Source organism: Falco biarmicus, chromosome 1 (assembly GCF_023638135.1).
Source record: "Falco biarmicus isolate bFalBia1 chromosome 1, bFalBia1.pri, whole genome shotgun sequence".
NCBI classification, from domain to species: Eukaryota; Metazoa; Chordata; class Aves; order Falconiformes; family Falconidae; genus Falco; species Falco biarmicus.
The window spans coordinates 6,528,875-6,555,368 of record NC_079288.1 but is presented as its reverse complement, the minus strand read 5'-3'; the positions used below and the strand labels follow the sequence as shown (position 1 = coordinate 6,555,368).

At 37.9% G+C, this 26,494-nt stretch overlaps 1 protein-coding gene across 2 annotated transcripts in view; it reads right to left on the bottom strand.

The window, feature by feature from the left end:
- Nucleotides 1-26,494, bottom strand: part of CA10 (carbonic anhydrase 10) — a 209,863-nt gene that overhangs the window by 32,481 nt on the left and 150,888 nt on the right. For both annotated transcript variants that reach the window (XM_056326431.1, XM_056326432.1), the window contains exon 6: nt 16,189-16,374. In XM_056326431.1, coding sequence (XP_056182406.1) covers nt 16,189-16,374 — 186 coding nt within the window. The remainder of the gene's footprint in view (nt 1-16,188; nt 16,375-26,494) is intronic.

Sequence of the window (26,494 nt, the reverse complement as noted above, 5' to 3'; positions counted from 1 at the left end):
TTGGTCACCCCCTGCTCTGGTGTGGAGTCCTCCATGGGCTGCAGATGGATATTTGCTTCACCATGGACCTCCAAGGGCCAAGGGAGATGGCCTGCCTTGCCATGGGCTTCACACAGGCTGCAGGGGACTCTGCCCTGGTGCCTGGAGCCCCCCTGCCCCCTCCTGCACTGACCAGGTGTCTGCGGAGCTGCTGCTCTCACATAGTCTCACTCCTCTCTTCTGCTGGCACAGATATTTTTATTTCCATTCTTAATATGCTCTCCCAGAGGTGCTACCACAGTCACTGATGGGCTCAGCCTGGGCCAGCGGTGGGTCCATCTTGGAGCTGGGCGGCATTGGCTCTGTCAGACATGGGGGAGGCTTTTGGCATCTTCTCATAGAAGCCCCCCCTGTAGCCCTCCCCGCCCCCCCCCTCCAAAACCTTGTCATGCAAATCCTCTACAGCCTCTTTTGCTATATTTACATTACAAATTTGGAAGTTTAAAAAGTAGCTGGTAAAGAAAGAGGTTCAGGTATTGATGATAAAAGATTTTCTGGGTGGCAGAATATTGTGCATATACAATGGAAAATTCATGATGGTCCTTTAATACAGCTGGAAGTTGTACTCTGCACAGTGCAGGGTGATTAACTTTCGCTGTAGAGGTAACAATGACAAGACTTGCCTATTTAAGATATCCATCTATCACTATGAGTGATTTTTGAGAAATCAGGCAGGCAGAATTTCTGGGACTTTGAAAACACCATGAAATCTCACGTTCTGGTCCTCACTATGCCATGGTCTGTTGTCATGACTGCAGTTGACTCAGTCGCTGTCTCGGTCTACCCTTTTGTAAAACTGGCAAAATAATTACACTGCAAGGTAATTGATAGTTAATGGCAAATGTGTTAATGACCGTAAAGCATTTCACAAAAAGCATTACAAGGGGTATCATTAGTGTCTGTTGTGAGCAGCTATCAGCAGTTCTGAATATCCAAGGGGGCCGCGATGTGACTGCTTTCAAACGCTGGACATGTCTGAATTAGGGTTTTGGTTCAGGCCCAGCCCTAAGCAAAACAACAAACTAAAAGGAGACAGATGGTCTCTTCCAGCTCTTCATTGCACTTTTATTTTCCTCTTCACAAACATTAAAGGACAGATTTTCAGCTGATATAAGATGCTACAGCTAAGTAATTCTGATGGCTTTCTAGAATTCCCCATTTTTTAAATTTTATTTTAAACCATGTACATCTTTAGATTTAATAATGGTCATTCACTTTGAGTTATAAGCTGCCACTTTCGGAGCACAAAATAAGGAATACCATCTCGCAGTACACAGGTAAAATCGATCTACTTCAAGCTGCCCAAAGGTTGTTTGATGATCACAACCAAAATATTGATGAGTTTACAAGATCATTTGAAAGATGGATGGCATCACAAAACTGATGTGTTCTGTGCTGGTAAAGAAGTCTGTGTCTTTTTAAAAATTCTGTTTTCATTCTAATCACTTGGTGATTTCTGCAGTATTAGCCATTTCTAGATACTTTATTATTTGGTACATCAAATAAGAAAAAATGAATGTGAAGTTCATATATGAGATCACAGTGGAGCCAAAACATTTTAAATGTGGATGGATTTAAATACTTTACATCCTAGACATTGCATCCTGCTCTCCTTGTATTGTGGCCCAATGTATTGTGCTCCCGACAGAAACAACTGCAATGTAAACACACATCCTACCTTACTTTACATTTATTGGCAGGCCCATGGTTTCATTTATTTCAATGGGGCCGTTAATGTATACAAAGATTTGTGGGGACAGGCCTGAACGTGCTGCCTGAAAGCTCAGAATTCTAACAAAAGATTTCCAACTTTCTTTGAAGTATTTATTTCCAGTACTGAGTCTATCTAAAAAGAATGTATGTATTTTCAAATAGGCCACAGGAAAAAAGGCTTTTGGAGCTTCTGATACTGATTTTATTTTATTTTTTTTTTACCCTGTCATTTTTTCTTTCAGCATTTTCCTGGATTTCTAAAAGAAAATCCTATGAGAATGGAACAGACAGACGTTCATTAGAATATTAGAATCTGGAAAAATAAAGGTAATTTTTTTATTGCCCCCCCCCCCCCCCCCAATTAACTGCCTCAAGGAATAGCTCTACCAGTTAGGAGGAAGAACAGTCCCGCTATTGTGCCTTTTGTGACTTAGAAACAGTAGACGGGGAGGTTTTAAGCTACAAATCAAACAGTGAAAATCCTCTTAACTCAACACACCCTTGGGCTTCACACAGAATCAGGCCTTGCACTAATCATAAGCAGAACTAGTTGGGATTTTTTTTTGCTGAAACAGGGTTTTGCTGGAAAATGCTTACATGTCAAAACCAAAGTACCTCATGGAGGGAAATTGATTTCAAAGAAATTTTGCTGAAATACAAGCAGAGGCTATCAGAAATCTGCCTGATTTCCTTCCAGTTTGTCTTGTGATTTAGCCAAGAGCCTGGAGACCTGATGTCTTCATCACTCTAGTTTATCTTACAGTAATTTGTGGGTTTTCCTGTGATGTCCCTGTCCTCAGCAGGGCTGTAAGTGTGTATAAAGTTTTGTTTGTGGGTACAGGCAGATGGTCAAAGGGACAATCTAGAGCACGGGAACTTTAAAACTTCTATAGAGAACTATGCCTGAAACCACAACTCCTAGAGTTAGGCTTTAATTTGCAGCCTTGGATGTGCGTGGAAGTATTCCTGTCTGATACCTCTCTTATGGCACTAATCATGCCTAAAGCAGGAATGGTCAGGACTGGACCATTCTGCTTAAAACCACAGCAGTACCATTCTCCCAAGCTTGTCCATTAGCCACCTCACTGAAAATAGCTCAGTGACCGCCGTTCTGAAAGTAAAAATGGAACAAAATATGCCCAAATCTACCTTAGCTGGAGCAATCTTGGTGTAGTAATTTCTATTTTGCGTAAAACTGGCTCCACAGGTCAATGCCACAATACTCTTTAGAAACAATCCACAAACCCCAAAGCCACAAAGTAATTTCACAACCTGCAGAATTGGGACCAGAGCTCTGACTCTTTGATTATTAGTTTCTGTCTTTGAAGTATAGGCATGTCCTGCTAAAGGAATGTGTGGTAAACAGGGCTTTAGGTTTCACCCATGATGGATTTTTCTGCAAATACTTTATGTATTTTTAATTAGGCTTTTATTGGTAGCATATTTTTATGATATTTTATTGACCCTTCCTTGTTGTTTTTATGTGAAGAAAGCAAGTAATGAATAAAGTAATGAATACTACCTGTCTTCTCTCAAAGCACTTGACTGTACTACATTTAGTACTGTGAAGTCTTTTAACCTTTTCTGAATCAGAATTCCTTATTTCAGATGAGTATGCTAATTCATCATTTATGCATGTTACCAAAAGTTTTTTGGTCTCTCAAAAAATTAAAAAAAGAGTAAAGGTTTCTTTCTTGCTGCTTCTGGAGAATTTTAGCAGAACCCACAATTTGAAAGCCATGCTTCGCTACTGCTTTATATAAATGAATTTTAGTGCAGTGCAACATACTGCATTGATAGTTTGTTGGATTGGAGCAGCTGGAAGAAACTTCTGTCTGCCTCAGACAGGGTATTGCAAATGAACAACCTCGCCAGGGTATTTCAGACTTACGTGGTATGAAGCAAAAAAGCAGCAGGCAATGAGAATTGGGTGGCTGAGCTCCTGTAGCCATGGATGTTGTAAGATTAAGTCCTGTATAAACACAAAAAATGATGGGCCTCTTGGGACCATACCTACATGCTGTGCTTTGGACACAGACCTCAAAGTATCAGGCTGGACTGGGGATACTGTGTAGGATTGATAGCTCAGTCTTTGATCGCTTTGTGCTTAGATTGTTGGAAGAAATGGGAAAGATATTGCTAAAGGTGAAAAAAGCAAAAATTCACATAAAAAAATATGCCAAATGTATACTGTTCACATTGAATATGCCTTGAAGAATAAAAACCCCCACTTTTTTATTGATAGGAATTATGCAACTGAGACACTGTGACAGCTGTTTCTGACCAGTTCTATACTCAAGGTTAAGCAGATTAAGACTATGTTGCCAACTGGTTCTGTTATTAGCAGAATTTCCAGAGACTAGATGGCAGTAGCATGTTCATATTTTGATAAGAAAGAGTAAATAAAATTTGAGATGGTGGAAAGAGATAGGCAGTAATGGACTTGCCCCTTCTAGCTAAAATCCAGAACTCTCTTTGCTTTTGATAGAACTTTCAGAGTAATAACTTGTACATGGTCCTTTTCTAGTGTGCCTATGGCAAATAGCCAGTTAGAAAATGTTTTCATGGCTGTTAGATTAAAAAAACCCAACCTACCTACTGAAAAGTAACTGAACATGTTGAATTAATTTCTACTGAGTTTTAAATCAGCAAATCTTGGCAGGTGTGTGCAGTAATGTCCAGTTAGTTTATACAGAGATAAGAGTGCAGACAGATAGTGGTGGTGAGATATTAAAAGATAAATGGAAAGGAAGTGGACTTCGAAGGAATGTGGTTTAACCTTGTTGATTCTGATTCTCCGCAGTGTTAACACTGACGCTGTTGTGCCAGCTGTCACTCACATGCTATTTTAAAGCTAGGTAAGCCTAAGAAACTGATCTAATTGTAATAATTTTAGAAATATATGCTTATGACATGATAACAAAAACTTGTTTGCCTCCCTTTATTGTTTCTAAAATATCCTAACCTATTATCTATCACAGTTTTGTCTACCGTGAACAAGATTTAGAAGTATTTTCTTCTCAGTCTCTATTGAAAATATCAATTACCTAGATGGTTAAAATACTTTAAATTGGAGGTATTTTGTTTTGACTTCTGGGAGGCAGTGTGTGCCTGTGTCCTTTTAATTAAGGAAAGGTCTACAGTGATGGTGGAAGGTCAAGTCAGTATGCTAAATGAAAACTGTAACTCTGCAACCCCACAGTGTTCCCTGAAAATGTAATAAAAAGGCAGCTAGAATTGACATGATTTAGTTGGCTTTTTACTAAGATGCTAAAATGTCTCATAAGCAACTATTAGACATAAGGTAAGGGACAAAGACCAACCAAAGGAGTAGCTGAAGCTACAGAAATAAACTGAAGGTTAGACAGCTAACAGTAAGGGCTCACAGCTGTCACCATGTATTAGAAAAGGTAATTATTATCAGGGAGGAGGGAGACTTCTGAGCTGGAGCTCCTCCTGGGCTAATTCAGTCCTAGGAGGATGTGGTCCCTCCCACCGTTCAGGTCCCAGGTCCCAGCCACCAGGGCATCCATGTAGGACATGGAAGAGCTTTTACGCTGTCTTGGCTGCCTCCTTTGCCTGATTTGGACACGGGTACAAGCCAGGCACTCCTGCCTCTTGCAAGAGAGATCTACCAACAAGTATAGACTGTTCAAAATCAGGGTCACATTTGCTGTCTGAAGCTCTTCCGTTTGTACGTGGATGATAGCTTCCAAAGTGAATCCTCACTCTCTGGGCTACAAGGGCCATGCTTGCTCTCAGAACTTAGTTGGCTTTGACTCCATTTAGGCTTTAAACAGATTGCTGCAGTCAAGACACGCGTGGCTGTGTGAATGCTCAGCACCAAACACAAAAGTGCCTGAGGAACTTCACTGTGTTCGCTGGTGACTGATCAGTATTTTGAAAGTGTAGCATCTCACCTGTTATTAACTCTGGATTCTCCCGTTTATGATTGATTGCCAGCGCTCATCCTCCAGTGCACAGGCAGCATCACTGAAGAGAGACTGGGCTAAAAGGTTATTATGGTTTTTTGCACTCTGATGTCTGTGCATCAGATATTGATCAGATATTGATAAATACCAAATCATACAATTTTACCTCAGGCTAAAGTCCATTGCCTTCATGAGAGTTTTTTTCCAGGGTGATGTCTGCAGTAATTATTCACTGTTTTTTTATTGTTTTGGTAAATTGCACAGATAATAAAAATTCACGTATGCTTGCTTTTTCTTTTCTTTTGTGGTTGTCCATAATGGCTGCAAAAGCTTTTATATAAGAAGTTAGTCTGAGTCCTCCTTTCTCTGTAATGTTACATTAAATACATTTTTGGGAAAAGTTAAAATTCTCAAGAAGTGTAATGGAAAAATCACTACCAAGTGAAAAAAAAATAATTCAAAGTGACCATAGTTTTTCATCTGCAGAGGTAAATTACTCTTTAATTAAGGAAGAATCATCCCGTAGCAAGTAAAGGCAACCCAAGCAAATGATAATAATTTGGAATGAGGCAGAGCGAATACTTCCAAAGTGACACTGGAGGTTTAGAGTGCTGAATGTTTTAATGCCCCAGTGGTTTAAAAGAGCAAATCCTACAGCTGCTACTCTAAGCAGAAAAACTCCACCTTATTGCTTTATGATGCTGGATTTTAAAATTGAGGCACCAAAGGGATTTAGATTATAGTCAGTGACAGACTGTGCTCTCAGTACATTGACACTCTTTTCCACTTCTCCCTCCCCCCCAAAAAGAGAACAGTTGGTAACTGAAAAATAAACACGTGCAAAAATGTATTTATTATTAAAGGGATCTGTTTCACTCAGTTTCAAAGAAATTCAGTATTTATTATTTCACGCAGTAGATATTTTGCCGTGTCACATGCTGCATTAATATAAGGTTGCGATTTGTTTGGACAGGTCCTACAATTCTGCTAATGGATGGATCGTTTATAAGATTGAGCAAAGTAGTTTCCAAAGAAGGAAAGTTTTCTGATAAGGAACACCCACGTATATAGATAATGAAAAGGAAGAGGGGAAAAAAACCCAGTATTTTTGAATATTTGCCTTGAAATATTTGCCTGTACAGTTTCTTAAATTTCAGTATATAGCAGACAGTATCTATGGAGCTTGTGTCACAAAATCTCCAGGAGGTAATACATAGAAGCAAAAAACCCTGGGCCCCAGAAATGGAACTCCTTGTATCAAGCATCCAGAATTTCCTATACAGAATCCAGGAAGAATAATGTGCTTTGGTAAAGCATTGAGAAATCTAGGGAATCTGGATGCTTTCAGACTTAGGTGATAGATAAGCAAATATTTGCAAAAACATTTTTGATTCTTGCTATAACTGACTTGAGAGTAGAAGTCCTATTGCACATCAGTGGAAATAATGAAGAAAACGTCAGTGCCATGTAGCAGCTGGTACCTAACTTAACAGCCTTTCACTCATTGCTTTAAGAATGACTCCCTTAAACCTTATATATAAAATTTTCAAATACTTAAATTTTTAATAATGCTTTCTAGAAACCAATTAAGAATCTACAGAAATCAGGTGATTTCTGTATAGTTCGTTGTCTGAAATGTTAATGTATTTAATTATTCCAGAAAGACTTAATGTGATTTGTTTCAGACAATTTTACCATGTCAAAATAATCAAAATGATGGCATACTAAAATATTTCTGTAAAGGTCCTTCATTTATCTGATGTGACAGTGAACTGTAATTTTTCACCTGCAATGACTACAAAAAAACCTCAGTAATCTGATAAAGTGACAAACTGCAAGCCTAAAACAAAGATCAAAATCCTGCTTGGGTACCTGAAATTTAGTCTCAAGTTTTGTAAGTGGTTAAACACTTGTTCTAAAGCATCATTCAAACTCCAGATGGTATCTAATGAATGTTTGGGATTATAAAATTAGATGACTGTTCCTTTCAATTATATGTTATTGTTAGTCTTTCTGCTAAAAGTAAATATGTAATTTTCCCCCCATATCTTTTTCTTAGTTTGTATTCTACGAAGAGCCATAGCTGTATCCAGGTCCAATCCTGACTCCCTGTTGGTGCAATAACTAAACCTCTGTTGTTTATACACCAAGAGAAACATCCTATTACTGTTTGCTTCAAATAAAACCATTAAACTTGTGCAGTTTTATCTCTGCTATCATAAAACGCACACTTAGGTCTACAGTGTGAAGTGTAAATTCTTCCCCTTGCAAAAAAACAAGTAAAAAACCTCATTTGTATTTCCACTGGTAATCAGGTTTTAGAAAGGTGAAAAAATAACATGAATGATATTTATGATATGAGAAGCTGATTATACATGAAGTAAAATTCTTTATTGCTGATACAAAGTTCAGACATTATATAACTTGATTTGTGTAATTAACGTTTTTTCCTAGGGGAAGGATAAAACAGGCTATTTCTAGAATGCAATTTTCCTTTAAAAATGGCAGTATGACTACAACAGCACTAAATGTAAGACTATGACTGCAAGAGTACACTGGCACTGCCTAGCAATGCAGCCATTCATAGAAAAATGAATTTTACTTGCTGTGTATTTTTTCTATTTATATATTTATGATCAGTGATTTATAGCTGCTACACCTTCACTTGATTCTATAACTTCTCCTGGCTATTGAATTTTGGGTTTTGTTGTTTAACAAGCATGTATTGCCCATGACTTCAAGATGACTGTCTAGCAAAAAAACACAGGAAGGAACATAAGTTAAACGTCAACTATTCCACTTCAAAAGTGTTAAAGATGAAACTTCTCTTGAAGGTTACTAAGGATTAAGATACATTTTTAGCACATAGCTAATGTAGGAAGTTTACTGCATTTTGATGTAAAATACACCACTAAAATTTCTGTTCCATATTCCTGGAAAGCCATCTTTCGTGTGGTTTCCAGTTGAGTAGTTCAAAAGGAGAGACTTCCTTGCTACAAAACACTGACTGCATTTTAAATATTGCCCATTTGCTGCTTTCAAAATACCTGGATGCCAACATGTTATTCTGACTGGTACTTTAAAATTGTTATTACTGCTGTTGTAGCCAGGGATGTTTAGACGGTTCCATTCCTGCCTGGCTTTCCACCCATTTTCAGCTTTTGCTTTCAAGGAATCACTCGTTGTCATCTCCTGTCTGTAATTCATATAAGTGTACATAATGCTGAAAATCTCACACCAAAACCCCCCTACAAAAATCTAATGGAACATGAAAGCAAGTAAATGGAATTTGGCACAGCAATTAGTTTGCATATTATCTTCAGACCTTGTTTCTTATCCATCGACAAAGTAACAGTTAAATATGTATAGCTCAGATGCTTTGAATTCTTTAAGAAATGTAAGTACAGAAGGGTCAGAACAAAATAACATGAGACATCTGGGAATTAAAACGTAGCATTCAGTTTTTCAGTATTAGATTTTGAAAAATTATTTGCAGTAGCTCATGAAACCTGCAGAATTTTTTATATTTTGTAGCTTGTTCCTTTATATAGTCCTGTGTAGCAGCTGGGGGATAAGTTTATTTCTTCAGTTGCTATGTGCCCCAAACTTTTCTGTCCTTATTCCCATTGAAACTATTCAGGTTCAGGTGGAAAGCTGGTGCTGAGCTGGCTTGCAGAAGTGCAGGAACGTAACTGCATTGCAAGGTACTTGCACTCCACAGAGCTGAGAGGCATCGTGTGCCTCTTCCTCTGAGAGCAGAGAGCAGCCACAGATGATGTACCGGTACATGTGTCAAAGGCTTGTTTAAATGTTGCACTTTGACGGGGAGCATGAGGGATGTTCAGGTTTTCTGCTTTGCTCGGGAGACTCAGAGCATTTTGATCTCCCCCTCTAGCTTCTGCCTGCTCTCAGCTACAGTCCTGGAAGGGAGGCCACAGTCCGGCAGTTTAACAGGCTGCGTAATCTAAATTATACGTTTGCACAGACTATGGTTAATTATTGTGTATTACTTCATGCAGTGGTTCTGGAACAGTATGATCCATACCTGACAGAAAAATATACCATAAATTCAAGCATTACCTTTTATTTTCCCACTCCATTTATAGTGTCTTATTGTTACCTCTGTTTTATTGCTGGTTTCAGGTACAGTAAGTGTTGTATTAGCCTTAGCACCTTAATGACTCTTTAGTCAATAAAACTTTTGCTTAGAATCTGCACTTATAATTTCATTTTTCTTTGGGAAGTATTTTGGGAATATTTACAAATGTTTTTGATAAGTTTCGCTTTAAAAAATAGCATGGGTTTCCAAGCATGCCTCCCTGCAAGCTTTGCTGTCTAGATTACCTCTGCAGTGTTCTTCCTCGGATCATACTTTTTCTTTTTTTCCTATGGACCATGCTTTTAAATCCAAAGGGCTCTGCTGACCGGAGGGACACCCATTTCATATCCACAAAGTTTTACAGGGGAGACAGACCAGACAGCCTGCTACTAAAACACATCTCTGCTGAAGAGCCTAATTTCTTTATAAAGTCACTAGAGAGTGGAAAGGAATTTCCATTGGATGATTCAGAGCTCTTAAATTAGCAGAGGACAGTCAGGTGTGAGTATCCCTCAATCTGCGTTAATATATTGTTCAATCCTATTTTGTGTTATATTAACCAGCAATAAAACCCCATTTAACTGTAAATATAAAATTGATTTTGGTTTAGAAAAACACAATAAGCGTGTGATGATGAGTAAGTGTCTTTTGGATTCTAACTCTGCTTTTTGTGGATATGAATATTTTACAAAATTTCGGGTGACACCACTTGTAATCTTTAGGATGGACAGAGGTGCATTCTTGTAACTAATGCACATGTTCATTTCCCACTGATTTTGAATTACTCATGTGAACAGTCTCCTTATCCTGTAGTGATGACAATACCACCACCTCTTCCTGATTTATATTCTGTTCCTATAGCAATTTAATTCATTATCCCATTGACTTTCTCCTCTGAAGCTGAACATTAATCTGAAGGTTATAGAGATTTTACTAAACCACCCTTCCATTAGACATGTGTTCTCTCATCTGGTACTTTCCTCAGAGGCTTATTTTTCAACATTAATAAGCACCGGAGTACAGTAAACTTATCTTCTGGCTGAAATACTTAAAAATGACCGGCATCATTTCCAATAAAGTCTCCAAAATGTAATACAGATGGCCTGTGGCAACTGACAGATCTGAATTTCAAACTTCCTTCTGCAAGCCGTTGGCAGGAGTGCCAGTGTTCTGAGGCATAGTAGGGGCTGCTTAGAGCTAGGTCTGCTTTGGTGTTGCAACCACCTGTAAGGACGCGGTTACGAAGGAGCACGAGTGTCCTGTCCTCCCTGCTCAGTGGCATCACTAGCTGATTTAATGCTCCCTTCCTCAGGAAGGACTATGTGCTAGCAAAATCTGATGTGAAGCCATGCTGGACTCACAAATCCTCACAGCAATGAGGCTTCCTATAGAGAACAAACCAGAAATCAGACCTGGGAGAGGAATCTAAATATTGGGTAAGTGTAGGGAACTGTGTGGAGAAAACAGGAGGGTTTGTGCAGAACTGACCCATAGGTTAGAAAGGTAGGCAAAGCCTCGAGCCAAATGGCACGTGGGAGGCGCAACTGAATGGTCACCTTCTAGGGGATGAAATTCCGTGGAAGAAGACAGGGGCCTTATCAAATAAAAGGAGATGTAAATGGCTTGTAACAAGCAATGCGATATAGTGTTGGCCTGTACTTGCTGTTTGTTGTGACATGTTAATTGGCCACGACTTGTTCTGCTTTGCCAACGTAACTGAAGTCATAGCACATATACCGTACTACAATACTTTATTCCAATAAAGGTTTTTTTTGTTTGGGTTTTTTTGGGTTTTTTTTGTTGTTGTTTGTTTGTTTGCTTTGGGTTTTTTTGGTTGTTTGTTTTTTGAGTTGTTGCGGTTTTGGTTTGTTTGGTTTTTTTTGGTTTTGTTTTTTTTTATATAGAGAATACCAACATTAGGGTTTTTGGGGAGGCTGTTTGGAACCACACAGGTAAGTCAAAGGTGCACAGAAGGTCTCAGTGACAGAGCTGCATTTCTGATTTAACAATTCAGACTAATTCTGCAGCAGGCTGGATTAAATTATTCCAGCTGGCTGGATGCTTCTCATAGGCTGTCTGTCCGACAGTCCTGCTTCTAAAAATATCAGAAGTTGGATTTGCAACACTGATCCCTGTGATAAGTAATCCTTTACTATCACCAGAAGTTACCCACTCACATTGAATATGACTGCAGTTAAGAGAAATTGCAGTAGTAGGAGAAGGCTGATGTTTCAGAATTTCCATCTTCCCCCTTTGATTCCCATTTTCTTGAATTTTATTTGGTTTTCTTAGTGGCTTTTAGCAGCAGCAAAAATAAATGTCAGTTCCAAGCTATGTGTATAGCTTGCAATATGTATTCATTTATCTAGATACTCTTCTGCCTTTTATTTTACTTCTTATGTAGTGGATGAAGTAATTGTGTGTTTATAATCTCTGTCAGAAGAAGAAACATGGTTTTTTATGTGTTGTGGGCTATGGTCTGTTGTTTGAAAGTCTCCAGTTGCTGAGTTTGTGAAAAGTGCATAACCCCAAATAATTAAGCTCCTTGACTTTCTGCCTTTACATTGATAAGGCTACTATAGTGCACAGCCATAAAGTCGTTGGAGGTCTTGGCAGCACATTTTTCATTATTCTGCTTGGGGGGAAAAAAAAAAAAAAAAAGGTATGGGTTTTTATGACTTTGTCACATGGTAAAGTTAACAGGTCCCATTTCCACCATGGACTTTTTGGAAGTTGTTACCTTTTTATTTTAACAAGGTAGACAGAGCTAGAACAGCAGCACTCTGGTAAATTCTGCTGTAGTTTGTACTGCTGCTGTCTGAAAGGAAGATCGTCTTTCTTATTAAATTATATGGACTCTGAAGCATTAAAACCTGTTTTGCATAGTGACATTAGGCAGCAGACACAATTGATTGGTGTCTTAGTTGGGGACTTTGCTTGACCCAAGATTTTCTTTTAATCATTGTAATACAGTAGGATGCTTATGCAAAGAGCAGGGAATTAAACACACTTAAGTATGTATCGGAGGGACAAGTAAATGCTTGATGTATTTATTTAAGTATTCCAATGCCTGCCTTTCTTGCTATGTTAGCAGTGCCAAACATATTGATGATAATCTGATACACAGTTTTAAAGCCCTTACACTCAAACTACTTAAGCATGAGTTCAGTTATTCTGCCTACTAAAGTGATAATTAGGGGCTGAAAGGTAACCAGATTATTGTAGAGATCTCTCTTGACAGCCTTTAACACCTAGTTAAATGTTAAAGTCTGTAAATTACAAGCCTCTTAGTATCATTCAGACCACAGTATATTTTGAAATAATTTGCTGTTTCTAGATTGGTTTTCATGCCATGGTGCCACTCCCATGCTGTCTAGCCTGCTCTGTGTGCCTGCCCACTTGCATAACATCTTCACTAGGCAAAAATAAGTCGCTAAGAACAAACTGCTTGCTTAGTAAGGCTGTTAGGTGGGATTTCCAGATGCGTAAAGAACATTGCAGCTGATTCAAGATACATTGGGGCTGTTTAAAAGCTTCTGCCTTGTCCGCACTTGGATTTAATTTAGATTTGTTTGAGCCAATCTGATAGTTTCCCAGTGCTGTGAGGGAGAGGCATTGCTCCTTCCCCTGACTCCTCCCCAGGTTCTCCTTGTCCCTCTGCAATGTGCTGACTTGAACATGCCTTGGAGACCTCAGTGAAAATGAAGGGTCAGATCTGGGTGGGAGTGGAGGGAAGAAGGAGCAGGAATTATCCAATTGTGATCTACTGGAATAGTTTGCACTTCTTGGGTGACTTCATCCTTGGGTATTGTTTCCATAGGAAAAAAGAGGTTTCAATGTAAAACCTGTAGTGATTTTGTCCGACACAAATAAGAACAGCAGTAACAAGGCAGTGTCATGGGAGTTAGTGTGCAATTAGCAGTCAAACAGTGTAATCCTGCAATGATTTTTCTCTAGTTGCCTACAATGGCTAAAGCCTAAGCCAGCAAATATTCGTTGCTATTCTTACCTGCACTAGCTAAATTAAACTAATGCACTTATACAGTTATTTTTCTTTATCCCATCTCCTCTGACAGCATTAGCCAAAGCAGAAGTGAACAGTAATTAGCAGCAACAGTCTTGAAAGCATACGTTACATTATAAAGACATGCACTCTATCATAAAGTCAGCTAGCTTGTTTACAGTTTTCTTACTATAGTTGCTGGGAGCTGTAGACATTACATTTTCCAGAGCTGAGAGCTTATCGAGAATCACTTACTTATACAGACAGCACTTGTACAGGTGGATATATATTCCAAGAACACCGTCAGCTGCCATCCTTCACTGAAAATGTGCAGCCATGCTATTCAGCACGATTGATTTGAATCTGTGCTTGTAATTTGGAAACAGTATGTGTTCTGTAAATAAGACTTAATGGTGCAGATGCAGGTTCAGATTAGTAATTAATACTTGATCTTATTGGAACTTACCTGTCCAAAACAACTATCTGAAACTTTGAAAAACACATTCTCAAAGGCCAGAATTCATCCCACCACCTGAAAAGGAGGGGTCTAGTCTAAGGTATTTGGCCTGTTGTTTGTCTCTGCTCTGTCGTCAAGGGAGATGCATCTCCACAGAGTGATTTGTCCTGTCCTACAAGATGCATCTCTGGCCCTCAGGAATGATCATCCTCTGAAGATGCTAATCTCTTTCTATTCACTGTAGGAGGCATTCAGATAACTAGATGAATCCTGCATATGTGCATGACTGACTGACAGCAGTTTCCACTTAGCTAGGTTTGCTGCTTTTATTGAGGAAAAACTGAAGGTCTCTGTTAGCAAATACCAGACATTACCAGTACTTCAATACCACTTTCAAAACCAGGGAGCTTAGTTAGTTAGTATTGCAGAACAATGCTCTATGTTTTTACCTTTTGTTGCAGTCTATGACTGATGAATTTATAGCTTAAAACCTCTTAAAAATGATGCTGATACATCATATCAAGTGCAACGGTATGCTTCAACCAGATTTTTGCTTTGTTCTTCAGTCAACTTGCTTTTGTTTGAATATTGCTCTTCTGTAAATTGGAATAGCAAAGCAAGGACCTTATTTACTACAGCATTCTTAACTTTCAGCTTGTAAAGGAGTAATACATCATATGTTCACTTATCACAGAATTTAACGAAGGCAACCAGCAGTCAAATGTGTAAGACATGAATAATTTCATAAAAAAGCTGGCATTATTATACATCTATGTATCTTATAAAACAAAGCAAATTATTACCATCAATTATAATACCATCATTTGACAACTCTGCAATTAATTTCCTACTCTTAAATAACTGCTGTTGCACAGTGCCAAAGAAAATGCCATGCATTAACTGACTCATCACCAGAGTCTGTGATAGATAGTACAGATGGTAATTTGATTATTCATCTCCAAGAAAATAAATGCTTTATTATGAAAACCTATTCATTTAGGTCTTCTGAAAGAATGATGACAGGGATAACTAGAGTGTCTTTAAAAATAATCCCTACAGGAATATACAGTTATTCTGAAGCATTATTTCATTTGTTAAGGTTTGTGGAGTAGAGTTGCGTGCTAGATAGTTCACAGACATGTCACAAAGCTGAAGAAAGTCTACAGAACCCACGCATCTTTTCTATGTAAAAAAGTTCCTACGTATGAAAAATGGAAAGGCTCTGCTTTGTCTACTAGAAAGTCTGAAAAATTTACTATACATCTTGAAAAACTACTCCATATACAAGACTAAAATATTTATGCAGCAAGAGTAATGGGCCATCCTGCAATAGCTAGCAGGATCATGAAATGATGGTCTTTCCTGGGACTATTACAGACATGTATTTAAAATACAAAGCGAGTACCAATTCTGCCATGGTTCACTTGTGGATTTAACTTTATTTCTTGAGGAGACCAACAGACTTCTGTAGAACCATCTCTAAAATTAAGTATCACCTTATTTTCACATGATTCAAAGACAGAATGATACTCAATGTAAAGTGTTACACACCAGTAAGTAGCAAAAGTAGCACTTTCACAAGAATTTGAAGCACTTTCAGTATTACTTTGTGGTTAATCTTGTATTTGCATTTACTAGAGATATAAAAGACCTATCAAAAGATACTCCATTACTTTGTAAGTAGCGCATATGAGAATATAGGCTTGCATATGCATACAATAAATACAACAGTTTCATTTTTAGATATGTCACACAATTTTCAGTGCATAAGGGAAAAAAAAAAAAAAAAAAAAGCAAGTCCCCAATTTTCAGAATCGATAAAGGGAAACAATTTTTATGAGTGCAAATTAGTTTGTAATTTGTAATACTAAAAAAGTACTCAGGCAGGAACGGAAAGCAAGTAATTCATACTGGTTCATTTGTAACTCCAAGTATGTTGACATACCTCCCCAGAGAAAGCCTGTCCATTGAGTAGGTGCTCTGATCCCTGGCTGTCTTCACTTCCAAAATGTAACCGGATTTCCTCTAAGCGGTGACTATACGTCATCGGTCCTCCAGAGATGTTGACCAAATGCTCTTTGTCTAATCGTAGAGATACATGTCTCCCTGTATTATACATTGTCCCACTGACCTAAACAAAATGGGGGGGGGGGGGAAAAAAGCATTTTTTTCAAAATAATCTGTAAATCCTGGAAAGTAGTTATACATACTTCAAGATTTTGCTCTTTACACATCTTCATTTAAATGTAGCAAGACATCTTATTGTTGTGAGATGATATACACAACCTGAGGTTATGCTTCAACTTCTGCTTTGAATCTTTTACACTATATTCAAATATTTTGCTAAATCCATATGTACATATTTTAGCCAGGGGCACATGGTTAATACAGTGAATAGTAATATTACACTTCTAAGCAGGCTTTTAAATATTTTTTTATGCAAGGTCTGAATAATGGCTTCATTACACAATTTCTGCACTGAAAATGGGAACATTTCAGCTGACATAAATTATTTAAATACACTTGAACAAATCTGAAATTTAAGTCTTTTTTCCTTCTTTTAATATTTACAACAAAGTTATCCAAAACTAAAGGTGCTGCAAAAAGCAGAGATATAATTATTCATAAATAGGGAGCCCTACTCCTACTGGAGCCGCAGGTAAAGAAATTCATTGTTGTCCTCTGGAAGTCTCTTTGTTTTCTTATGAATATTTTATGTTTACAACTGCCGGATATTTTAGCCATAGTAGTACAGAATTAATTACAATTCGATCATGTATATCTCTCTAGTTCCTACTACACCTCACATAGCTATAATGCTCTTAAAGATTCATCTTTATTTTTAAAAAGACTGGATGTTGTGCTTCATTTGCAAACTGATTTACAGCTGCTGTAAGGAAAAAGAAAATAATTGTGGAAATTTTTCATATGGAATATAATTCTGTCATGATTTCCACTGTCACAGGAAAAGTTCCAAGAGCAAGAGATTCCCTAATTTATGCCATTAGAAAGTGAAATATGCCAGTTTGAATTAAAGCAGAACTGTGATTTATTTAAAAACATTCTGCATGGATACAAATGGTACACTTGAATAATATTCATTTCCTTTAAGAAGAGGAAGCGTAGCAATAATATGCTTTGTTGCACTTCAATTTAAAATTAAAGACATGACTATTATGTATTATATCCTATACTACATCAGTGCTATAGTAATTAACATTGCTGCAGTGTCATTTTATCTGTAATACTAATTACTGAGTTTAAATGACCTGTTTTCTTGCACAGTATGTTGTAAAAAGTTACACTGAACAGACTGTGCAATAGAACTAAATGGATGAGATTAAACAGCCTTTGATTGTTGCTTTTTAAAAAAACTTTGATACAGATGTTCCATTTTTTGTGTTTATTCCAATTCAAAATAAGCAGTAATAAATTTCTTATGAAAAGTAATAAACACAAATAATCTTATTCATTGCAAATAAAACACAATGATCTTATTTATAAATGCTGCTTAGTTTTTCTGCTTGACTTTGCATGCATCATAATTAAATACCAAGTTCAGTTTAATAGGTGGAAGGTCAGTTTATTGAATTCGGTTTCAGTACACTGCATGTGAATGACATAAAATTGCTAATCATAAGTAACAAATGTAGATTAAAAACAAATAGGGGAAAATGGTTTAATGCCTCTTACATTTGGAAACTCATGCTTCACTGAACACAGTTAAATTTAGCAACTATGCAAAATATTCAGAATCCATTTTCTGACTTAAATTGGTACAAACCTCAAATTAGGTTACCATTATTTTCTCTCTCAAGGTAAAAGTGACCCAAATAACCCCTAATATGAATCAAATAACTCTCTGCAGAGCAGAGAGGGGAAATTATAAGAGGCAAATTTATGAACAGGAGTAACATTTGTCTTTCTCATTTCTCCCCTCATAAAAATGCAGTGCTTGTAATGAGGCTGCATCGACTGTTCTAAAACAGAATTTCCCCACATAACTGCAGACGAAGAATACAAGTAGTGCAAGGAAGGATCTGACATGCCTCATTTCTGACCTGCAGGGAGGGAGGAACACTTCAAGGGAGACTCTAAAAATCTCCTCCATGGACACACAGACTTGTCACCACGTAGGACAAAATCCAAGAATTTCCATATAAAAAATGCAAGACCTTGCCCTTTCATCTGCCTTCTTAGGTTTAAATGAAGCACTACTATTCTTGTTGTCAGTGTGTGCCCAGGGGAAGAGTAGCTGCATATACTAGTCCAGATGCAGGACCAAACTGCACCCTCAGAACATGCCCAAGCCCATTTCTTTTCTCGAGTGTCAACAGACACCACCATTACTGGCAGCTTTTAATGGGCACTTCTTTCATGGGCATTTGCTTACTACAAGAAGAACAGAAGTGTCTTATATTTGCCAGCTACTCAGATTATATCTGAATGAAAAATCAAAATATTTAGGAACATTTTTTAAAAATATATTTCTGGAGACTTTCTGACTTGTATGGTAGGCTGTGCTTAATTGTGGGAAGTACCACCATAATGCTATGTAAAATTGTTTATTGCAGTTCAGGATACTGTCTGTTTTATATACAACCCCCAAATTTTATCACCTTTAAAAGCGTGCATTTCAAATATAACCATTTACAGTTGTTAGGACACAGTCACATAAACACAATTCCTTTCTCTTTGTGAGCTCAAAGTGCACAAATGCATTATATTCAGTAGGAAAGTGTCATGCAAAAAACAATGCAAGAAAAAAAGAAGTTTGTCTTCCATTGTTTTCAGCAGAAAACAACACATTGTCTTTTCACTATGCAGTTTCAACTGCTACTGGAGAAAAAGAAGGTTCCAATCTTATACACTATGTGAACCTACCGATAAAAGAAAGATTTTCCATATTTTACGGTACTGAGCCTTTAAAGTAATGGTGCACCCTCATTTTAGAAGATCAAACTGAGTCAGTTTTGTTGAAAGCAGTTGCATGTGGTCTTGTAAAAAGCTGCAGGCACAGAAGTGAACAAGGAGGTATTTCCTGTATTTTGTACGTTCTCCTACAGCAGTATGAAGACTGGGGTACCGTCTGGGAAAGACATTGACTCTGCCTGGTACTGTCAGCAATATCTACTACTCCAGAAAGCATTGCATTTATTTTTTATAGCATTCTGTGGACTGGATAAAATGTTATAGGGTAGTTTAAAAGGATAATAGAAAAGATCTGTTAATATCTATATAACTATTTTCCTAATATGTCAGACTAATCTTTGGTGCTAAGTCCTTCATAGTGATGGCCTTTGTGTTGCTTCTTGCTCTGCTATCTAGTAACCTTTTGGTTCTGTAAGTTATATAAAGATGTAAACACAGCAAACAAACTTGGGGAAAAAAGAGCACTAGATCCTATTTTTCAGAAGGATCAATATTCACATTTATCTTATGCACTAGAAATGAGACTGCAGTAAAGAAAATATATATTAAAATGTCAGTAAGACCCTGTCTGAGAAAACAGCGAAGACCAACATTGTCAAAGTTAATGATCATATCACACTCTCAGTTGATCCCGTTTTCCTCATGCACTAAGAAACATTTCCAAACAGGTTATTTTACCTGTGGCAAAATCCCCACGTAGAACAGAGCATGTTGATGGGCTTCAACCTTAATTGCAGAACAGTTCAACTTTGGTAGACTTTAATTAAATTATTAACATATTCCTGATGTAGTTATTTTCTATTTAATCTCACTACTTCTAATTCTTGCTTCACAGAGCTTTGTGCACATAATTCCCCAGCAGCATTATTCTCTCTTTATCTTGATGCAAGACAGCCACACAGGCGCACGCTGCTAATATATTCTATACTACGTTTCTAAGTAAGATCTGAATACTCATGTGGTATCCGTGTATAACTTGCTGGCCCTGTGATCACAAAAAAGCCCCAATTCTGCGCTTTGAAAGGTGGAACACAAGCAATGTCAATACAAATGCATCCCTAATAAACACAAACTCTTTGATGCATGTTTATCTTGAAACTCTGCAGACTTTCATGACCATTAGGAAAAAGAATCCCAACACATTTTTTTGCCTAATGATGTTCTTTAACCCTGCAGCTGTGGAAGTATTTTTGTTGTGTCCTAGTTAACTGTACGTATTGTTCCCTTCATCTTTTCTTCCACAACTAGTCCTGAACTAAATATTTTTCAGAACTTTGTGGCCTACATCTTCACATTACAGTGTGTGTTAAAATAGCCTTCAAAACCCTAAGCAGGAGAAGTGACGGAAAAAGAAGCCTGTTTCAGGGCAAAGCCATGCTAGAAATGTGCGCAGGGGATGCAAAAGGAAAGGAGAGGGAGCTGAGGTGGCTTCTTTGCCTTTCAATCCCACGCTTACGTTAGCAGTTCACTTGCATCTTTCTTCAAAGGGTAGCACAGGCCCTCTGCTTTCTGAGGGCCTTCACAACGTAATGAAATAGTGCATTGTGGATTTATTCAGGTAAGAGTGGTCTGAAGATTAGTTCCAAGATCATTTTTAAATTTGTATCGGTCTCTACCAGTAGAGCAGCACTGAATGTAAGGAAGCAAGAAAATCAATTGTGTATGGCTGCCTGCTGTGGTGTCCTTGGATCTTATCTGCAATATTAGATGTTCCTTTCTTTAGGATGAAAATAGATACAGTCGGAAGAAGGCCTAGTACTGTGTAGGGAAGCAAATCACCAAGGGCTGAAAAGTGTTTTGAAGGTGTCGTAGTGCCCCAGTTTTATGTCCTGCAATAACCAAGTTTCGATTATCTGCCACCTGGCTTCCGTATTTCCCTCCTGGAGCCCGATGTTGCAGCAGAGCAGGAAAGCAGCTCTGCTGGCTCAGCGAGCGGTGGGCTTTCCTCCCCCGTTAGCAGCGCCTGAACTGCTCATGCCACATACTTTGTCATTACCTTTGCTTTCTGCCATTCAGTATCAATGCAGCAGCAGGCAGTGGCTGGCCTAGGGAGCACAGCACGGATCCTGTAATGCGCCGCAGGGCTTCTGCTCAGCTCTTCTCCTTAGCAGCTTCATGGAAGCACCTGGTGCTCCGTGGAAACACTAAAACATGGACACTAATACTAAACTGAGCATCTGCCATCTGTGGGTCTCAAGAGTTTTTTTTTAAATGCTAAAATAAGTCTGCAATTGTTTTTTGTCTCACTAGGGTAAGTCAACATTAATACCAGGTGGTTTTGTTTTCTTCTTGACACTTGGGACAGGTTTGTCCTACGCAAAATTCCACTCTGTAGCTCAGGTCACCTGAACCTGAGTTCCTAAGTGCAGTGATAAACTCAATCATGTTTTTCTGAGTCCTTCAAGCAAGTTCCTTTCATTTAATGTTCTTTTTGGTAGTTGTTCATAGAATCTTGACCAGACCATATTATGTGATACGAAGTACCATTCTCATTGATTTAAACGGATTGTACTGTAGTAAGTACCTTGTACCTCTCATGTGCAAAGCAACGACTTCACAGTTTGAACACAGAGTTTACACAGACCTCAGGGCAAGTCTGTGATTTGAAATCTGACTTTAGGGACAGTGACAAAGCATTGCACCAAACTAGAATTTCAAATGTAACCTACTAAGGCACGCTGCTTTGCTTTCTACAGCAGAATTACATTCCCTTAATTCAAAGCAGTGGCTATAGAAAAACATTTATTTTCTTAATATTGTGCTTATGGCATCCAGTTAGTTTTACAAGTACTTTTATGCTGCTGGCTCGATTTTCTGGCTGCTGTTAGAGTGGACCCAAGCTGGAACATAGAAGGATTTTAGTTTTCTTCTTAGTTACTCAACAGTTATTTAAAAAGGTTATTCTTGTTCTTTAAAGTCTTCTCTTAAAGAGGAGAGTGATATAATCAAATAGAAGACAATTGTTCTATAGATTTTCCAAACTTTTGAGAGCTCTGTCCTTGTCCTGAAGTTTTCTGTGTGTATATACACAGACGCATGCACAGACCTAAGAATTTTTTAAATTGTTTTTAAACAACTGCTATCTGCAGATCATTCAGTTTTATTTAAGTGCTTTTGATGAATACTTGTACATTTGCATAGTTAGTTTTCATAATAATTTTTGCTTGCCTTTACCTTGATGCTTAATCATTTTATGCAACAGTATGTAAAGAAATTATGGGAATGCTGCTAGTACAACATAATTTTCAAAATCATGCTTCCAATAAATGGCATGCTTCTTAACCTTGTAAGTTATGGTCTTCTATAGATTTGCCTATAAGCGTCTCGGGGCCTTAGGCACAGACACACATTCAAAATATTTCATGTTTTATTTTTGAAGGCAATGTTAAGGCAGATTCCAGCTGTGCGTCCTGCAAGCTTTCCTTGCTGCCAGCAGAGAGCACTGCTGACCCATCCCAGGCAGCTTCCACCTTTATTCCATGGGGACTTCCACAGCCAGGAAGAAAATAAAAACTAATCTTTTTTGTGTGACACGACTGTAATCCGTGGCTTTAGTTTCAGAAGTGGTGGTGTCAGCTGTAGGACTCTCAGAATTGTGGGCTCTGTTGCAATAAGCAGGTTTCTTGTCTACAACAGAGTGCTGGCGGGATGCAGGCTCAGCAGGTTGCTTGGAGGCCATCGGATAAGCAAAATATCCTGACTGCCTTTCTGGCAAGAATCCAATAGATCTTATGTTATGTTTATTAAAAAAAAAAATGGAAGGGAGGGAAATAAAGATAAGGAAATACCAGAGTTTTGATACAGTGCCACTCACTGGGAGGGAACTGCAATATAATTGCTGAGCTTTTGAAGAACAACAGGCATCATCATCAATATTTGATTAAAAAAGGCCTGCGTGAAAAATGTAAAATATAAGAGAGAAGTGTAAAGACTAAAATAATCTTTTCATCTTCTTAGTTGAAAAGTTTTAAAAAGGATATGATGTTAATGAGTCCAATTAACCCATTTACCTGCCTAATGTAATGTGTTATGTATCAGCATATGGCACGACACACTTTTTTTTGCTTTTTAGAGCACCATTTTCAGTAAGCATCTTTCCCATTCACTGCTGCGCAGTTTTGCCTGTTTACTTCCTTTAAGTGACTGATCTGTAAAAAACTTGGAGCAAACCTCATAAATTAAATATTCAGGCTTACTGGCTAATGAGCACAATATGTCAATTTTCAGTGATCAAAATAATGTGCTTCAATAATGTATACACCATTCTGTAACAAAAATATAATTTTAATAGAGGACCCGCAGGGTCATGGTTAGTCTGAGATAATTATATGCCACAGGATGTGAACGAATGAAACTGCTCCTAGGACATCGGTAATAGCCCACAGAGTCTATATACCACATGCTGCCTTTTAAGGGATAATAAAGTGCTTTATTGTATTTCCACTACTCTGTTAATGCAGTGATTTTTGCTTGTTAGTAACTATGGAGCCTAAAGCAGATGCAGCCAAATTTATGGTGTTGACAGCGTTAATAATTGCTGGGCACGCTGACTCTAGCTTTACAGTAAATTCATGCTCAACCACAGGTAAATCATACAAAGTAGGTGAACTTCATCCCAGAGCTTTCATTGGATTTTTTAAATTAAAATCAAATTATTGAAATAGACAAGCAGAAAAATTGGCTTCTGCGACTGGATAAGGGATCGGCTTGCACCAATGCTGGCTGAAGGCTGGAGGGACCACAAGGATTTGAAGAGGGGGATATGTCTTGCTGCCAAGAGCTTCCTGCATGGAGGGATCCATTACGTGCTGTTTGGGTTGGAAAAAAGAAATACTGAAGAACTGAAGAAGGGAAAGCAGCCTGGATCTCCATGTTCACCGCTTCTGTTATGTAGTAGTATCTTGAAACCTACAGGCTAAATATTTGCAGGCAAACTGAAGTATGGAAAAGGAATGTGTGAAAAGAAGTTATGTGGCAATGTGACCTCAAGGGACTTCCCATACAGCAAGAACCATGCAGCACGCAGTTACCCAGCAGATAAGGCAACAATAATCACAGTCACCTTCAGCCCAGTTAAATGGTGAAGGGATTATGAGACATTCTAAGTTATTTGTGATTGTATGTAGAATGGGGCAGAGACTCCATACTGAGATCACTGTCAGCTTTTGGGTTTTTTTTAAATAAATAGTATTAAGGCTTAAACAGCAGACATGGATGTGTCTGCACTGTGGTAGATTCTGGGGTGACTTTGGTTTGTTAGCAGAGAACTCAAGTTCATTGTGAGGAGCCTGTGCCGTGTTAGTGTTTAAAAAGGATCTTTCAGGGTGTTCTACACGAGACTTACACCGTCCAGTTGCAGAACTAGACTCAGCAATTCGCAATCCTGTGTGTCTACAGCCACCTTTTACCACTGATGGCAAGTCTCGCACTGTGCTGTGACACAGTTGCAAGCAATGTATGAAAGAGGGAAAACTTACATTTGCGTGCTCCTTTTAGTTTATTAACCTTATTTAGAATTAGGCTAAGTCAATAAGTAATTGAGAGAATAACTGAGGCTTGGAGAACTCATTACCCTAATTTAGTCTAGCAATCTGTACCAAGATTTTAGTTTGAAGAATCTGCACTAAAAACTGTGTTAGGGATAATTTTTGTCTCTGATAAAGGCATGTCAAAGGAGCTGCCTTTTTAAAATCTAAAGGCTTACATAAATTTTCAAAAGGTTGTAAATGGTACAGAAGCCTACAAACTTGTGAGAAATCCAGATAAATGAAAAATTACTCTTTCAATTTTTTATGTGGGTTTAAAATGTAAAATTGAATATATTAAAATCCTGAGGGTCTAATTGAGTCATTTTTTAGTGAGTGATACTGAGATGCACTGACCTTTGGTAGCTGCCTGGATTTCAGAGCTCTTCTTTCAGAGAGCTCTTTGGTTGAAATGCCAGAGTTTTTTACAATGGAATCCAGATCAGATGGAATTTATAGGACGTATACTGAAATCAGCATGTTTCACTTTCCTTATGTTTTTCCATATAGCAAGAGAGACTTTAGGCATTAGTTGCTCAATATCTCATATGATCAGTTGCATACTAATAGATGTATTCAAACTTTCTAATATCTTTATTTTGCTTGTACATTTTCTTCAATATTTTTGTTCCCAATGCAGCTTTTAAAAGAAACTTCCCTGCTGAACAGATGAGATACAGTATCTTCCTGGGATACTGGGAAGTATCTTTCAAGCTAAGTACTCAAGTAACAGTGTGGTGTTGTGTAGATTATTAATATACTCACAACTTTATTTACCTCCATCTATATATCTTTAGATGTATATACATGTATCTATATATGTGCGTACATATATACATACACAGAAATAAAATCTTTTCTTTTTTACTAACGGCTGTGAATAGAAATTGGAAGGAAAATGTCCTCACACACAAGCCTAAATTAGTAAGTCAGCAAAACCTTCTTGCTGTTGTGCATCCAGAACATCAGGTTGCTGCCTGAAGGACAGAGGAGCATACAGCTTTCTGAGCAGGGTGAAGGACGCCTGTTCAAAGTTCATCTGTTTTGCACAGCAATAAAACACACTGTTATTAAGGTTAACGATACAATTTTACAGGAGCCAGAAAACCCCATTTGTTGTAGATCTTTATTTCTCTAGTTCTTTTGCTTCCAGGAAGTTCTAAATTTCTACACCTATTAAGTTTTCATAAACCCTCTAAAATAATGAACTGCTGCTTTTTGAAATCCTCTGGCCACTCTAGCCATGGAGTTCCAAGAAGGAGCAACGTACTGAACACTGCTCGAGGGAAACTGTAGTGTCTGCGTTGTGGTGTAGCTGGAGAAGCATGGTAATAGTAAGTCAGTGGAAATGTGGAGAATCTATAAAGCTCAGCTTTTTAGCCATGAAAGGGACAAAAGTTTTATCAGCTTTTTTAGCAGAACTGTAACAAGTTTTTGAAAGTAGTATATTTCACAATATCAAGCTGCTTCCCAAATCACTGCCAAGGAAAAAAATGCATTGTTATTGCAAAATAATTTCCTGAGCCCTGTATCTCTGGAGGTAAACTAGTATTTAGATAACTTGAAATTTGACCTCAATAAAATTCATTATGTGTCAAGGCAAATCCTTTGTGGCATGCAAAAATCATGAGCTATTCTGCCTAGTAGCATATTTCACTGGTGCTTTTTTGAGCAGCAGAAGAGAGCTGTTGTGTCCTGGCCTGCTTTTTCTAGTTCTTTAAAGAAGGTGAATAAATTAGCCTTTCCAGTTACAAATATGACTGCTCCTGTTTAACAGGGGATTGTTTTACTTTT